Source organism: Drosophila guanche, unplaced genomic scaffold (assembly GCF_900245975.1).
Source record: "Drosophila guanche unplaced genomic scaffold, DGUA_6, whole genome shotgun sequence".
Lineage (NCBI taxonomy): Eukaryota > Metazoa > Arthropoda > Insecta > Diptera > Drosophilidae > Drosophila > Drosophila guanche.
Window position 1 is genome coordinate 5461734 of NW_022995746.1, and position 14408 is coordinate 5476141.

A 14408-nucleotide genomic window follows, 5' to 3' on the forward strand; every position below is an offset into this window, starting at 1 on the left:
CAGTGCAAAAAACTTGCATAAATTTTGCAACCTAAAAAATATGACTAATTACTTACTTAGTGTTTCCGAAATGAAGTAAAAATATTATTTTCTAAAATAAGTTTGAGCTATATTTCAATATTTTTCGTGCTTGTGTATGCGCTTTGGGCATTGTGCAACACTGCACAGCTGACTCAAAAACGCAGCCACGTTGTGAAAACGCCGACAAAAATCTGACCGAATCGAAAACTTAATTAAAGCATAGCAAAGACATGGTGCTGGATTTGGATCTGTTTCGCAGCGACAAGGGCGGCAATCCCGATGCCGTGCGAGACAACCAGAAGCGGCGCTTCAAAGATGTCGCCCTGGTGGAGACTGTAATTGCAAAGGACAGCGAGTGGCGTCAGTGCCGTCATCGGGCTGACAATCTGAACAAGGTGAAGAATGTCTGCAGCAAGGTGATTGGCGAGAAGATGAAGAAGAAGGAGCCAGTGGGTGCCATGAGCGAGGAGCTGCCTGAGGCTGTCACCGCAGGCCTAGCCGACATTGTGGCCGAAACGCTGCAGCCGCTGACGGTGAATCAGATCAAGCAGCTGCGCGTGCTCATCGACAATGCCATGACGGAGAACCAAAAGTCACTGGAGCTGGCGGAGCAGACCAGAAACACATCGCTGCGGGAGGTCGGCAATCATCTGCACGATTCGGTGCCAGTGTCCAACGATGAGGAGGAGAATCGCGTCGAGCGGACCTTTGGCGATTGCGAGAAGCGTGGCAAGTACTCGCATGTGGATCTGATTGTGATGATTGATGGCATGAACGCAGAGAAGGGATGTGTAGTGTCGGGGGGACGTGGCTATTTCCTCACCGGCGCCGCAGTCTTCCTGGAGCAGGCACTCATTCAGCACGCCCTGCACTCGCTGTACGCCAAGGACTATGTGCCCCTGTACACGCCCTTCTTCATGCGCAAGGAGGTGATGCAGGAGGTGGCGCAGCTGTCCCAGTTCGACGAGGAGCTCTACAAGGTGGTGGGCAAGGGCAGCGAAAAGGCCGAGGAGGCTGGCACCGATGAAAAGTATCTGATTGCCACCTCGGAGCAGCCCATTGCCGCCTACCACCGCGACGAGTGGCTGCCCGAGGCATCGCTGCCCATCAAGTATGCCGGCCTATCCACATGCTTCCGTCAGGAGGTGGGATCCCATGGACGCGACACACGCGGCATCTTCCGCGTGCATCAGTTCGAGAAGGTCGAGCAGTTTGTGCTCACCTCCCCGCACGACAACAAATCCTGGGAGATGATGGACGAGATGATTGGCAATGCCGAGCAATTCTGTCAGTCTCTGGGCATTCCCTACCGTGTTGTGAACATTGTGTCGGGTGCTCTCAACCATGCCGCTGCCAAGAAGTTGGATCTGGAGGCCTGGTTTGGCGGCAGCGGTGCCTACAGAGAGCTTGTCTCCTGCTCAAACTGCCTGGACTACCAGGCACGTCGTCTGCTGGTGCGCTTTGGTCAAACGAAGAAGATGAACGCCGCCGTTGACTACGTGCACATGTTGAATGCTACGATGTGCGCGGCCACGCGTGTCATTTGCGCCATCCTGGAAACGCATCAGACAGAGACGGGCATCAAGGTGCCGGAACCACTCAAGAAATACATGCCGGCCAAGTTCCAGGATGAGATTCCATTCGTGAAGCCAGCACCCATTGATTTGGAGCTGGCTGCGGCTGAGAAGCAAAAGGGCAAGAAGGACAAGAGCAAGAAGGATCCAGCTGCGGCTTAACCCTGTCCCTACCCCTTATGATTATTAACTGCTAAAAATTAAGCTTGCAAAGTCCTCAAACATCATTTGTTATTCAGCGACCTTAGCTATCCACTATTTATGGCATTTATGTGAACACTTTTTATTATAAAATTAAACTGGAACAAGCTGAGCTTCGAATGCAAAGTGCAATTTGTTATGAACTAAGTTAAAGTTTCCCCAGGGGATTGTTATGGGATACCGGCACCCCGCCGGCTGCTAGAATTTCCGGTTGCCAAGGCAACGTTTTGGAATTTTGTTTAGCCTGTCTATCAATTTAATTTCAAAACTAAAGTAAACGGAAAAACTGTGTAATAAGAATAAAAATGTTTCATGCAAAACGTCGCGAAAGATCCAAGTCCAAGGACAGCCGCTGGGATCGCATACGCAAGCGTCATCTGAGTACGAATGCCTTAGGCCTAAAGTCAGATGCCGTGCGTCGCTTTATCGAAGTGGATTACGTGGGCCAGCGGCAGGAGAAGCTGCTCATTGATGGCGAACAGGCCAAGCAATTGAATCCCAGTGTGATCATGGACATGCGCCATGAGATGGTGAGACGTGGCGGCTCCTAAGAGAGTTTTCCCTTCATGGACTTTTCCTTTTTTCAGTTTCAGAAAATTCCGCACAAGCTGCCGCTGGCTACGTTGGCTCATGGCAGCACATTGGAGTCCACCAAGGCGCACAATTTGGATGTGGAGCAGCGCTACATCAATAATCAGTTGCAAAAGTTTCGCCAGCAGCTGGCCAGGCAGCATCCGAAGAGAAGCCAAGACATACGCGTGCCGCCCAGCAAGCCGGATTTCAAGCTGAACAACGGGCCACTGATGCAGAGTCTGGCACAGGCGGCACAGCACATTGATGATTTCTATAGCACGCCAGTGCAGGCCTTGGGACAGGCGGCACTAATGTGCTCGAACACAAAGTGTGTGGCGACGGTGAGCCTGCTGCACGAGCTGGGCGCTGAGCAGGAGGCGGACATGGATCTCGAGTGGGTGGAGCAGGAGGCGCTGGTGGAAGCGCTGCCTGAGTTTAGGCTGGAGCAAGTCAAGCCATTGTCCATGAACTCACTGGAGTATCGCAACTTTGCCAAACAGATTCAAGTGGATCAAAGTAAGGAGCTGCTGCTGCGCTGCCGCACACCCAGTCCTTTGACCTCCACCGAGGAGTTCTTCAAGCCGATGCGAGCTGCTGCCGAGCGACAGATGCTGCACGTGCGCACCATACGGCATGAGGAAGAGTTGCAAGAGCAGCAGCAGGAGCAGCAGTTGGAGCAGCCACCTCAGCTGCAGCGGGAACCCTCCACCTGTTCGAACACAAGCGATGGCATTGACTCGGTCATATCCGATCTGGCTGAAGAGGCATTGTACGAGCTGCAAATGGAAGCGGCAGCAGAACAGAAGGAAAAAGAAAAGGAAAAAGATTTACCTGCAGCCACGAAGCATGTGCAGTTCCAGCTGCCGCAGCCACAAATTCCTAGTCCAACTGTGGAGGAATCTGAGGACGAGCCAGAGCCCGAACCCCTGCTCATACGCCGCATAGAGCTGCCCAAAGTGGTGGTTAAGCCGAAGGAACCAGAGCCACCGCAAGATCTCTCCAGTGCCAGTGAGGATGAAACCGATCTGGCCACCACCCACGAGAAGCAAAAGATCATCGAGCAACTGTTCCAGGCCCGAGCCAACACACAGATTGTGCTGATGCGCAAATACTTTCTCAAGTGGATACACTACACAACACTGGAGAAGATTGAACGGGAGCAGGGACACGCCAGCCAAACGAGGGACAATCGCGTGCAAAAGATCAACGCCTTTCTGGACAAGGTGCGCATGGAGAAGAAGCGCATACGCACATCCCAGCAGGCGGACACAAACAGCGAGGTGAACAAGGTCACACAGCAGTCGCTGGAGCAGCGCCAGGAGGCAGTCAAGATGGCAAAGCAGTTCAAGAATAAGTATGAAAAGATCCCAAAAAACTGTTCCCTTTTGCAATCCACTTATTTCCCTTTCCGACAGATTAAAGGTCCAACAAGACATCATTGACCTGCAGCGCATCAAGCTGGAGCGTCAGGAACGTCTCATAATGCAGCTAAAGCTGAGCAAACTCAGTGACGAGGCCAAAGAGGCGCGCGAGGATCTCAAGCAGGAACTAAAGACAGTTATACGCTGCGGCGATCCCAAGGCAAAGGCCAAGGCCAAGTGTCTTCAGTTGATTGGCAGCCTGCGGGATGCCGATGATGAAGCCATGGCCAGACTTCAAGGCAAGGCATTGCTGCAGCCGAGATTCCTGCAGCACATGCAGGAACGGGCCGTGGAGAGAAGTGTGCGACATGAGCAGGCACGGCAGCGTCGAGCGCAGGCCGAGGCGGAGCGAGAGGCCACCAAGCATGCCCTAGAGGAGGCCAAGGTACGGATGGTAGATCCTTAAAAGTGTTTGTTTAATCCATCTTTATTTTGCAGCGCCAAGAGGACGAAGAGGCCAAGCGTCTGCGCATCGAGGTGCTGAAGGAGAAACGCCGCCAAGAGAAAATGGCCAAAGTGTTGAAGGAGCGCGAGCGTCAGCGTTTTATCGAGAACCAACGAAAGGCCACCGAATTCAGTCGCCGCCTGTTGCTGCGTCGTGTGGGCTTGGAGGGCTTCAAGCGTTTGCTGCAACGCAAGCGCGATAATCTGGTCAAGGCCGAGGAGTACCGCCGAAAGTTGTACAAAAAGAATGCCTTTCACTTCTGGCGCGAGTACACGGCATTCAGGCAGCGCGAGAAGCTGGTACGGGCCGAGCAGTGCTGGCAGCGCATACTGAAGCGACGCGCCTTCGGTGTGTGGATTGGGTATTTGCAGAATGAACGAAGCAAAATGATGGTGGCCATCGACTGGCATGCTCTGCGCACCACCGAAAAGTGGTTTGAGCGCTGGCTAAAGTACACCACGCACTGTCGCATGGCGGAGGATACCAAGATGAAGCAGTCCATCTCCCATCACGAGTGGTGGGTTCAAGCAGTGCATAAAGTCGTGCGAGTTGTTTGTCTTAATGTTTTTTTGTTTCATCTTAACAGGCACCTGAAATGGAAGGTCTTAGACTGCTGGCAGCGTTTGCCGCAAATATTGAAAATAGAAAAGGAAACGGAGGAGCGACGACAGCGTTGGCGAATGAAGATATGGGAGCTATTGCCAGATTACAAGCCGCGAGAGGATAGTTTGTGGTAGTTACAATTATGGGTTCTTAATTATGTGTATTTATTTTAAATATTTTTGGATATTGCATTTAAGTACCTTAAAAGCGCTACGACACTAACACTACCAAGAACATTGAGAGAGATAGAGGGAGAGAGTGTGTGTGTGGGGAATACTATATAAAGGGAAATTTGTTTGCTGGGTGATATCTATACCAAAGGGGACCAATAGCTCTATCTTCACCCTGTGGTGAAGACGTCACCTAGTAACTAAATGAACCTTGATTGGGCGTTTAGTTTGTGCTGTGTTGATTTGTTAATTGGTAAATCACTTTAATATGGCACGCCAGTTGCTCCAAATGCGACTGCGATTCGATGCCGCATTAGCCGCACGTTTATATTCGTGGAGAGTGGTGTCATTCCACCACAAGAATGCCTGGCGCGCCAGCAAAAAGGTTATATAGTTGGCAATGAGTAAACTATAGCAGGCCACCACAAAGGAAATGCCCAATCTGTGGAAAGAAAATAATACTGATTGAACTCCGTACACCACATTCGATTTCTGTTATACTTACTCGAAACTCTCAAAGACTTCGCTGCAATCGTCGGGCAGCAGCAGGGCATAGCCGAACGGACGCAACACCAGAAACGGATGACAGATCGAAGTTAGAGTCAAATTAGCTCCCAAAATCAATGCAATCAGAGATGTGAAAAGCCCTGCTATGTACCACGAATGGTTGCGCTCGCCAATGCAGCAATTGAGCCAGTAACTATGATGGGAACGTCGCTTGACACACGTGCCACACACCTGGCAATGGTAGGCCCGTCTGGGCGTCACCTTGCGACAGCTCTCACAGATGTTCGGCTGGCCATGCATCAGACCCGCACGCTCTGCTGTGTCTATGTCCACGACCTCCTCATCGTTGAGGTCCAGCACACTGTCCATTTGAAGTGTGGTCTGCGCCTCTGCCTGCTCTTCGCCACTCGAGGCTTCGGCGATGCCGGGCAGCTCGTCCTTGGGTGTGGTGCCATACTGTGCCGAAACCAGATTGAGTGGAGCCAGGCGGTGCGTGCGATATAAGCAATAGATGCCCGCACAGGTGAAGAACATTAGGAAGTAGTTCTCCTCCGGCACAAGCTCCAGCAGCGGCACCTGACACTCGAATATGAGAATCATGTAGAAGACGGAGAACACAGTCCAGCTGAGAAAGAAATTGGTTCGTGTGGCTGTCTTCTTGGCCAGCTGAAGACCCCAAATGGAGAAGCCCACCATGGTCAGCATGAGCACAATAGCAGTCTTCGAGTTGAGGGTGGCCAGGCCCAGCATCAGTGGGATTATGAAGGCTGGTGCAATAGCGGCTGGCGATATTCGCTTGGCCCCACCCCGCCATGGGAGGCGCAGGCGGTCTTGGAACGCAATCAGCATGCCGTCAATATTGCGTCGATCAATGCGCCTGCACGTGACGAGTCTATAGAAACAGATTTTGTAATGATTTTCAATGTTTTCTGGTCTCCCTTTCGTCTGCATACCGAGTGCATACCAAGTCTAAGTCCTCACAATTACAACAGCATCCCAGTAGATGGGACTTTTGGTTGTTGGCTTGAGCAATGTATTCACAACAGCAAAGTGTTCTCTTGGGTTGGGTTTCGGCAGACTCCGCACTCCTTGCCGCTGCAATGAAATCGGCGGCGACAGACATGACGAACATCGATTAGGCGAGACCGGTGATTAAATGTCAAGAGTGGCGGCGTCCAGGCAGAGTGTACAGAAACAGTTTAGATAAGATTAATTCACGGCCAATTGGCTGTTTCAATCTACGTTTATAACTGAACATAAACCTCCCTGTGTGAAGCATTTTAATTATTTTATCTGATCGACGGCAAAAAATACTCACACAGTTGGTCAACCAAAACAACAACAACAGTTCGGCTGCACCAGGGCTTCGTGCTAAAATAATCGCCAAACGCCGTTTCGATTTCACAGTTTCGATAGTTGGGTGTTATTTAAATTTTATTTTCAAAATGCCCCGCTTCACATTTTCGTCTGCTTGCCACACATTTTTGCTTACAAATGTGGTTTCCTGCTTAATTACATCCACGAATTGTTCCAGGCCTCCACCCACACCAAAATAATGAGATTTTCCAGCAACTAACACAGTACCATCTGCTTTGAGGCGACTGCTAAAGGTGTCCAACAGCTTCTGCTGGTTCTCTATGTTGTATATTGTCTCGGATGTTAGTATAAGGTCGTACTTTTCCGTGTCCAACGTGAGCTGAGCAAAATGTGACCAATCACCGGAATAGAAACTGGTGTTGTCCTCTAGAAATGCCAATTTTTCATCATCCGAAAGATCCGCTTGCACATTTAGCATCACATTTGGTATGGTTATTTGCTCCAAAACATCCTTGTTCTAGAGATATTAAAGCACATTATATACCGGCAATTATTAGATTTCTTTTGTGTACTTACATAGTCTTGAAAGTCAACTTTTGCACCACATTGTAGTGCATATATTCCCAGTAATCCAGAGCCACATCCCAAGTCCAAGACTCTCTTGTCGTTCCAGTAGCTGTTCTCATAATTCTCCGATAAATACATCAACAAATCGTCCGTACATTCCCATATTTTAGCACCACCTTCATACACTCCGATTATTAGATCTGAGTGACTTTCCTCAGACTTCTTAATGTCGCGACTCTCCAGCTCTCCATGGATTTTGATGTCCTCAAGCAAGAAGCCGGCTATGAGGTGCCGAATGTCAGTGCTGCCTACCTTCAGATCTTTGGCATTGAGTTCGTATAGATCCAGGCGCGATAATGCTGTCTTGTTGGGTTTAATTTGTTCTGCCTCGTACCAAACAATCTCTTTGACAATTCCAGAATCCTCCTGCTCGGCTTTCTGTACGCTAGTCTCGGTAAATGGGCCCTTCGTTGCTTCTGGCTCTTCCTCATTTTCTACGTCAAAATTGAATTTAAACATTTTCACAGCCCGCTCTGAGTTTCTTCTGTCTGACGGTGATAATGAGGTCCCAGCGCGTAACTTTAACAAGATGAACACATACAACAAATGGTTTATTTATAATTTTTAAACTTATTTACCAACAAATGTATTAAATTTCTGCGGTCAGCTGGCAAAACACGTTTTGTATATCGATATTCGGGAGCGGGTCAGTGCTGCAAAGTGCCGGCTGCTAACGATTGCGTTTCGGTGCACCCCTGGTGTCGCACATCTCCAAAAATTGTTTTTTCGCTAGAAATTGTGCCTGTTTATAAATTTGTATAATTTATGGCGGACCAATTAATCAATGAAGTGAGTTTATTGCCACAAACAGAATCCCCCAATAACTGTTTTCTCAATTAGGGCGACCAGCCAGCGCCACTGATGTCCTTACGCCTCGACCAGCAACATGACGACAATGCGGCGACAGCGATCAATGGGAATGGTAATGGCAGTGTAGTGGATGCACCCGGCGACGCTGCTGAGGACAGTGGTGATGGTGATGGCGAGAAACCGGCCACTGAATTGGTTCTGCCCAAGGCGCTGGAGGATGTGCTGGCCCTGAAAGACCAAAGAGTGGCAGAGTTCGATGTGGATGGCGATTCCCTGGGTGGCAGCGGGGGAGCTCTTCAGGACGGCGATGACGCCGACGTGGGGGAGGACAGTGATGATGATGCTGTGAACCAGGTGAATGGCATTGGCGGTGAAAAAACGGGAAAGCAGAGCAAAGCGGAGAAGAACAAAAAGAAAAAACGCCGAAAGAAGCAAAATAGGAAAATTCGCCAACTCTTGGAGTACGAGAGACAACAGCAATTGTCGCACGTAGAAGAGGCCGGAGCAGATGCAGAGGTCCCAGAGCCATTGGCTGAGGAGGCCAAGGCCCCGGCCAGTGACGAAGAGCATGAGAAGCCGGAGAAGGATAGCAGAAAGGACAAGCATAGGGAAAGTCGCAGCAAGAAAAAGAAGGAACGCAGCGATGAGAAGGAAAAGGAAAAGAAGCTCGCAGAGGCCAGCAAACTTGACGTAACAATTGAGTATGTTTGTTGGTTCTTTCGATTGTAATGCGGTGGAAATTAATCAATAAATTTCTTTACCCATAGGTATGTGCCCGAGAAGATAACAATTGCTGATCTGGCGCCCATGTATCGCCAGTTCTACAGAGTCTTTGAGCTCTTCAAGTTGGAAAATAAACCGAAGCCAGTGGAAAAGGACAAGTTGGCGCTGGACTCGGAGACGGTGGCTAAGGCTAAGAAGGCCGCAGATAAGCTGAATGACGACGACGATGATGATGGCGACGAGGATGATGATCAGAAGGAGGACAAGGAGAAATTATCTAAAAGAAAGCTCAAGAAGTTGACGCGTCTCAGTGTGGCGGAACTGAAGCAATTGGTCTCCCGTCCCGATGTGGTGGAGATGCACGATGTGACAGCCCGTGATCCCAAATTGCTGGTCCAACTGAAGGCCTACAGGAACACAGTGCAAGTGCCTCGCCATTGGTGCTTCAAGCGGAAATATCTGCAGGGAAAGCGTGGCATTGAGAAGCCACCGTTCGATCTGCCAGCCTTTATCAAGAAGACGGGCATCATGGAGATGCGAGAGTCGCTCCAGGAGCGCGAAGATGCCAAGACACTGAAGGCCAAAATGCGCGAACGTGTACGCCCGAAGATGGGCAAGATCGATATTGATTACCAGAAACTGCACGATGCCTTCTTCAAGTGGCAAACAAAGCCCCGCATGACCATTCACGGCGATCTCTACTACGAGGGCAAGGAATTTGAGACGCGACTCAAGGAGAAGAAACCGGGCGATCTGTCCGAAGAGCTGCGCATTGCTCTGGGCATGCCGGTGGGTCCCAATTCGCACAAGATTCCGCCGCCCTGGTTGATTGCCCAGCAGCGCTACGGACCGCCGCCATCATATCCGAATCTGAAAATTCCTGGACTCAATGCGCCCATACCAGAGGGCACATCGTTCGGTTATCATGCCGGCGGCTGGGGCAAACCGCCCGTCGACGAGAATGGCAAGCCCCTGTATGGCGATGTCTTTGGCACCAGCATATTGGACTTGGATGTGAGTATCGAAACCTTTTCCCCACCAAAACTTGTATTTAATTTTGGTAAAACTTTGCCAGAACGGCATCGATGAGGCTGACATTGAGCGAAATCAATGGGGCGAACTGGAATCCGAGTCGGAAGAGTCATCCGAAGAGGAGGAGGAGGATGGTGAAGATCTCGGCGATCAGCAGGATGAAACTGGACTGGTTACACCGGTCGAGGGTCTGGTGACACCTTCAGGGCTGACCAGCGTGCCAGCCGGCATGGAGACGCCCGAGAACATTGAGCTGCGTAAAAAGAAAATTGAAGCTGAAATGGAGGAGTAAGTCTTGAAAAACTCCCAGGGGAGGGACAGACGTTAACTAATGTCATACTATTCCTACTTTCCTTTAGCAATGAAACACCCGTACTGTATCAAGTGCTGCCGGAGAAGCGCACGGACCGCATAGGCGCTTCCATGATGGGTTCCACGCACGTCTATGATGTTAGCGGTGGTGGTAATGCGGCCAATAAACAGCCACCAGCTCGCACCACCACGGATCGTGAGGGCATTGTGGAACTGGCATTGGATCCGAGCGAATTGGACATGGACAATGATGCCATGGCCCAGCGCTATGAGCAACAGATGCGCGAGCAACAGAATCACCTGCAAAAGGAGGATCTATCGGACATGTTGGCCGAGCATGTGGCACGCCAGAAATCGAAGCGCAAGCGACAGCAAACGGATCCGGCAAAGGCCACAAAGAAGTACAAGGAGTTCAAGTTTTAGTTTTTTAATCTTCTACAATAAAACTAAACTAATTTTCCATTTGTGCTTCAACAATGTCATTAAAAATAGTAACTAATGAGTTTTTGATGCACTTGTTTTAGGCATGGGGAAGCTCTGAAGCTATCTGCATTCAAAGTAATTTAATCACTTTTCGTTTAACTTTATCTGTCATTATTTATTTACTCGAACATTAATGCTTTGAACTCTTTTCCACACCACCAACATTTGGTAGAGTTCTAGGCGCGTTTTTTTTAACGTGGTATCCCCAGTAGGCCTACTCCACACATCCCAAACTTCAAGTCAAAGCCGTGTCCAGGTCGTCGAAGGTTGTATCCTAAAATATAAATTGCAGAAAATTATTTGTAAATTCCACAACGAAATTAAATAATTACCAATTGTGTTGTGTGAGGGGAAGTCGAACAACCTTCCTTCCCCGTTGTGTAATTCGTGTCTGGAATAATCCGTTGATGTATCCTCTGAGACTGCAACTCAATATCCGAGTGTTATTTACATGATTCTAATCTTGATGTCTGTTGTGCTGCTGCTTCCCGGTGTCTAGTGCTGATAACGTAAGCAACTTTCGATGATGCCAAAAATAGATGTGTGTTGATGGACCATTGCGGTCTGCGGGTGTCCAGTGTTGATCGCTTTTACAAGGTGTGGCAGATGGTCCTCATCCATGAGCATGACTTAGTGTGTGTGTGTGTGTACAACGAAGTTTCAGTTTAATGACTTTCTTAAAACAAAGCTACAAACCACCAGCTATAATCAAACTTGATTAACTTATCTCAACATATGTACATGTATTTATTACATACTTTTTTTTGTGTGCCGTGTAATTGTCGCGTAATCTGTTGTTCCATGCCACGGGATTGAAGGAAACACAGTAACTGACGAAACTATTGAAAAGACACACAAATTAGTCACACACTTTTTTTTTTTTGCTAGAAATTTTGATAAAAAAACGTACACTTTATGCTTAACTTAACTTTACACTTTATGCTTAAAATTAATCCAAAACGAAAAAACCGGAAATTTGATTTATTTGTAAATTTAGAATTTTGTGTGTTCACAGTTCAAGCTACCTAACGAGACTGAATATTTTTCAGCAGTGTCAGCCGAAGCTGAATTTCGAAACTAAAGTGTCATTTGGCAAGGCCTACTGGGTTTTTCTTTATTGGATGAAAATGTAATGCTTTGGGACCTGGACTAGGCCGAGCACTAGGATTGTAGTTGGGGATGCAAAAATGTGTGCATTTTCCAGGATATATCTATATTTATTTCCATGAATTTCTTTTAAAATATTTTCCCAATTTTTATTACAATCAAGTGGATTTTCGACCTTTTGCTAGACATTTCAAGAATTCTTTTCTATAAACAAAAATTGAATGAAATATTTCGTACATATATATACAGTTTATATAATTATATTTTTATTATTAATTTATTTATTTTTACACTGTAGAGAACTCCTTTCCACACCACCAGCATTTGGTAGAGTTCAAGGCGCGTTTTTTTTAGCGTGGTATCCCCAGTAGGCCTACTCCACAAATAAAATCAAAATTGATTCAATGTCATGTTTTTTTTTGTATCTGAAATATAAATTGTAGAAAGTAATTGGTAAGTTTCAGAATTAAAAGCATATTTTCTCACGGTTAGCTAAGATAAACTCACCAGTGTTTTTGTGTAATTCCATTGGCACCTGCTTGTCTAAATGAATCTCCTTGAGTCTTGTGATTTGTATGCAAAGATGAGTTCGAGGGAAACCATTGAATGTCCATTGTGTCCATTGTGACTATCGGCTCCAGTCTAAATAAAAGTACAATTTATGGGATGAAAATGATTGAAAACTCGCAGAAATTCGGCTTACAATGTGCATAGTATGTGTGTGTGTGGGAATGGCCAACGCAAAAAAAAACTTAACAAAAGTCCACTTTGAGCTTAAACCTAACTAAAACCATTTACACTTTTTACTTAAAATTATTATTTTTATTTATTTTTTGCTTTTGGGTGTGTTCACTAGCGTTGAAACTAGATTACTGACTATTTGTTCTGTGTTCATAAAGGAACTACAACTTGACATCGGACGTGGGTTACTGGGTTTCACTTTTGTGTTGGGAATATGTTAGCGAAGTTTTTTGAGTGCTGCTATTATATTTCAAAGTACTTCTAGCAGGATTTCGATCAGAAAGTAGGCACAAAAAATGTAATCAGATTTTTGTAGTTTTCATTACATTTGCTTGTAAATTCAAAATTTAAATGCAAATGGACCATGCTACCGAGTCAGCCCCTGCTACGAATGACGACACATGCATACCTTTTGCTCTTGTCTCTAATTTTAGTACCAGTAAAAGCAAATCAATCATTTTCGTTTCGTCTCGACGATATTCTATTGTCGGAGCCAAGGCCCACGCCCGGACGGAGCATATTCTTCCACGAAACGAGCTGCTACGATGCCAAAACCGAGCAGCATAATCTACTAAAACTCAACGCACGTCAAGCCTGCGCCATCGAATCTGCAGCATTGCATAATCCAAATTTCCAGGTGTTTGTTTTATTCGCCGATCCCAAATACCGGGCTAGTCCCAACGGTCAGAGCAGCGGCGAACAGCAGCCACTTGTCGGTGCCATCTTAAGCTATGGAAATGTCCACTTGAGGCGTGTGAATCTCTGGAGATACGCTGCCGGCACACCCATCGAGGAATGGCTCAAGAACGGTCCACTCTTTCGTTCGCGGTAAGTTGGAACTCAGAAATGGGAAGCTAAAAATCACTTTCACATTTACAGATTTTTAGTCTCTCATGTCTCGGATTTCCTGCGTTTTGTGACACTATTTCGCTATGGCGGCCTGTATCTGGATATGGATGTGGTCGTGCTGCAAAGCATGGAGAATGTTCTGCCCAACTACGCAGGAGCCGAGTCCAATTATATGCTTGCCGCTGGAATCATAAACTTGTCAGCCACTGGCGTTGGTCACGAGATTGCCGAGTTGTGTCTGCGCGACTTTCAGCATAATTTCAATGGCCAAAATTGGGGTAACAACGGCCCGGGTGTGATTACCCGCGTGGCCCAGCGGATTTGCCACACTGATTACGTCGCACTAATGCAGGATGATCGCAAGCGCTGCATGGGCTTCAAGGTGTATTGGCGCGGCGCCTTCTACGCTGTGCCCTCTAGGCAGTGGCGTGATCTCTTCAATCCCGACAGACTAGAGCAGACCATGGCACTCACCAAGTACTCGTATGTGGTGCATGTGTGGAACAAGCAGTCGAATAAGGTTCCCATTAAGGTGGGTTCAAGCAGTGCATATGCCAAATTGGCAGAACGTAATTGTCCGCGCGCCTATCATGCGTCTGGTGAATATTTTTAGGGGAAGAGTTGCAGCGGCTTTTATTTATTCTGACATCGGAATAAACAAGAGGGATAATGGCAACCTCCTTCTGTTGCTGTTCCTTTTGCTTTGGCCTAAAAAAACTTACCGGTGTGCAAAGTAAAATATCCCCAATGTGCTACATGGTATTCAGTGTGGTGAGGATCAGAGATCTCACGCTCAGAGAGGCAAGCGCTAGAAAAATTGACCTCCGAAAGAGATTGCCGCTGTGGTGGAGACGCTAGGAAATTCACCTTGCTCCGAGGGAACATCCAATTG

The 14408-nt window shown here is 47.7% G+C and overlaps 6 protein-coding genes and 1 long non-coding RNA gene across 9 annotated transcripts; 4 read left to right on the forward strand and 3 right to left on the reverse strand.

Annotated features, from left to right (window-relative positions):
* Positions 1–157: 157 nt before the first annotated feature.
* On the forward strand, positions 158–1922 carry LOC117581700 (serine--tRNA ligase, cytoplasmic). Its single transcript, XM_034269078.1, has one exon. It carries the CDS (start codon positions 252–254, stop codon positions 1755–1757), a length of 1506 nt encoding a protein of 501 aa, XP_034124969.1. The 5' UTR covers positions 158–251; the 3' UTR covers positions 1758–1922.
* Positions 1923–2032: 110 nt separating this feature from the next.
* LOC117581698 (trichohyalin) lies at positions 2033–4988 on the forward strand. The gene is made up of 5 exons (XM_034269076.1): positions 2033–2326; positions 2384–3723; positions 3785–4175; positions 4229–4752; positions 4822–4988. Exons 1-5 carry the CDS (start codon positions 2102–2104, stop codon positions 4970–4972), a joined length of 2631 nt encoding a protein of 876 aa, XP_034124967.1. The 5' UTR covers positions 2033–2101; the 3' UTR covers positions 4973–4988.
* Positions 4986–6806, reverse strand: LOC117581701 (palmitoyltransferase ZDHHC23). Of its 2 annotated transcripts, none has more exons than XM_034269079.1 (3): positions 6469–6806; positions 5514–6407; positions 4986–5450 (listed from the first exon to the last, which is right to left on the reverse strand). In XM_034269079.1, the coding sequence occupies exons 1-3, from the start codon at positions 6645–6647 to the stop codon at positions 5267–5269; spliced, it is 1257 nt and encodes a 418-aa protein (XP_034124970.1). In that variant the 5' UTR covers positions 6648–6806; the 3' UTR covers positions 4986–5266. The 2 variants fall into 2 exon arrangements, with proteins under 2 accessions (XP_034124970.1, XP_034124971.1); XM_034269080.1 differs by having other exon boundaries at positions 6480–6614.
* A 108-nt stretch (positions 6807–6914) lies between these two features.
* On the reverse strand, positions 6915–8096 carry LOC117581705 (histidine protein methyltransferase 1 homolog). The gene is made up of 3 exons (XM_034269083.1): positions 8038–8096; positions 7409–7978; positions 6915–7349 (listed from the first exon to the last, which is right to left on the reverse strand). Exons 2-3 carry the CDS (start codon positions 7916–7918, stop codon positions 6939–6941), a joined length of 921 nt encoding a protein of 306 aa, XP_034124974.1. The 5' UTR covers positions 7919–7978; positions 8038–8096; the 3' UTR covers positions 6915–6938.
* Positions 8097–8100: 4 nt separating this feature from the next.
* On the forward strand, positions 8101–10838 carry LOC117581699 (splicing factor 3B subunit 2). The gene is made up of 5 exons (XM_034269077.1): positions 8101–8248; positions 8300–8970; positions 9037–10006; positions 10068–10312; positions 10384–10838. Exons 1-5 carry the CDS (start codon positions 8225–8227, stop codon positions 10757–10759), a joined length of 2286 nt encoding a protein of 761 aa, XP_034124968.1. The 5' UTR covers positions 8101–8224; the 3' UTR covers positions 10760–10838.
* Positions 10839–10859: 21 nt separating this feature from the next.
* On the reverse strand, positions 10860–11817 carry LOC117581709. Its single transcript, XR_004573671.1, has 4 exons — positions 11730–11817; positions 11578–11658; positions 11152–11521; positions 10860–11093 (listed from the first exon to the last, which is right to left on the reverse strand). It is a non-coding gene; the product is annotated as an uncharacterized LOC117581709 (long non-coding RNA).
* A 1145-nt stretch (positions 11818–12962) lies between these two features.
* LOC117581770 (lactosylceramide 4-alpha-galactosyltransferase-like) lies at positions 12963–14192 on the forward strand. Of its 2 annotated transcripts, XM_034269176.1 has the most exons (3): positions 12963–13495; positions 13547–14048; positions 14130–14192. In XM_034269176.1, the coding sequence occupies exons 1-3, from the start codon at positions 13032–13034 to the stop codon at positions 14160–14162; spliced, it is 999 nt and encodes a 332-aa protein (XP_034125067.1). In that variant the 5' UTR covers positions 12963–13031; the 3' UTR covers positions 14163–14192. The 2 variants fall into 2 exon arrangements, with proteins under 2 accessions (XP_034125067.1, XP_034125066.1); XM_034269175.1 differs by having other exon boundaries at positions 13547–14150.
* The last annotated feature ends 216 nt before the right edge of the window (positions 14193–14408 follow it).

What these genes read in the sequence shown, in the direction of transcription:
- LOC117581700 (XM_034269078.1), top strand. Translation starts at nt 252, where the DNA reads ATGGTGCTGGATTTGGATCTGTTTCGCAGCGACAAGGGCGGCAATCCC.
- LOC117581698 (XM_034269076.1), top strand. Translation starts at nt 2,102, where the DNA reads ATGTTTCATGCAAAACGTCGCGAAAGATCCAAGTCCAAGGACAGCCGC. An exon ending in TGGACATGCGCCATGAGATG is followed by an intron (nt 2,327 to 2,383) that starts GTGAGACGTGGC and finishes TCCTTTTTTCAG; the next exon opens with TTTCAGAAAATTCCGCACAA. An exon ending in TCCATCTCCCATCACGAGTG is followed by an intron (nt 4,753 to 4,821) that starts GTGGGTTCAAGC and finishes TCATCTTAACAG; the next exon opens with GCACCTGAAATGGAAGGTCT.
- LOC117581701 (XM_034269079.1), bottom strand. Translation starts at nt 6,647, where the DNA reads ATGTTCGTCATGTCTGTCGCCGCCGATTTCATTGCAGCGGCAAGGAGT. An exon ending in TTAGACTTGGTATGCACTCG is followed by an intron (nt 6,408 to 6,468) that starts GTATGCAGACGA and finishes CTGTTTCTATAG; the next exon opens with ACTCGTCACGTGCAGGCGCA. An exon ending in GAAGTCTTTGAGAGTTTCGA is followed by an intron (nt 5,451 to 5,513) that starts GTAAGTATAACA and finishes TTCTTTCCACAG; the next exon opens with ATTGGGCATTTCCTTTGTGG.
- LOC117581705 (XM_034269083.1), bottom strand. Translation starts at nt 7,918, where the DNA reads ATGTTTAAATTCAATTTTGACGTAGAAAATGAGGAAGAGCCAGAAGCA. An exon ending in AAGTTGACTTTCAAGACTAT is followed by an intron (nt 7,350 to 7,408) that starts GTAAGTACACAA and finishes TAATATCTCTAG; the next exon opens with AACAAGGATGTTTTGGAGCA.
- LOC117581699 (XM_034269077.1), top strand. Translation starts at nt 8,225, where the DNA reads ATGGCGGACCAATTAATCAATGAA. An exon ending in CGGACCAATTAATCAATGAA is followed by an intron (nt 8,249 to 8,299) that starts GTGAGTTTATTG and finishes TTTCTCAATTAG; the next exon opens with GGCGACCAGCCAGCGCCACT. An exon ending in CCAGCATATTGGACTTGGAT is followed by an intron (nt 10,007 to 10,067) that starts GTGAGTATCGAA and finishes AAACTTTGCCAG; the next exon opens with AACGGCATCGATGAGGCTGA.
- LOC117581770 (XM_034269175.1), top strand. Translation starts at nt 13,032, where the DNA reads ATGCTACCGAGTCAGCCCCTGCTACGAATGACGACACATGCATACCTT. An exon ending in GGTCCACTCTTTCGTTCGCG is followed by an intron (nt 13,496 to 13,546) that starts GTAAGTTGGAAC and finishes TCACATTTACAG; the next exon opens with ATTTTTAGTCTCTCATGTCT.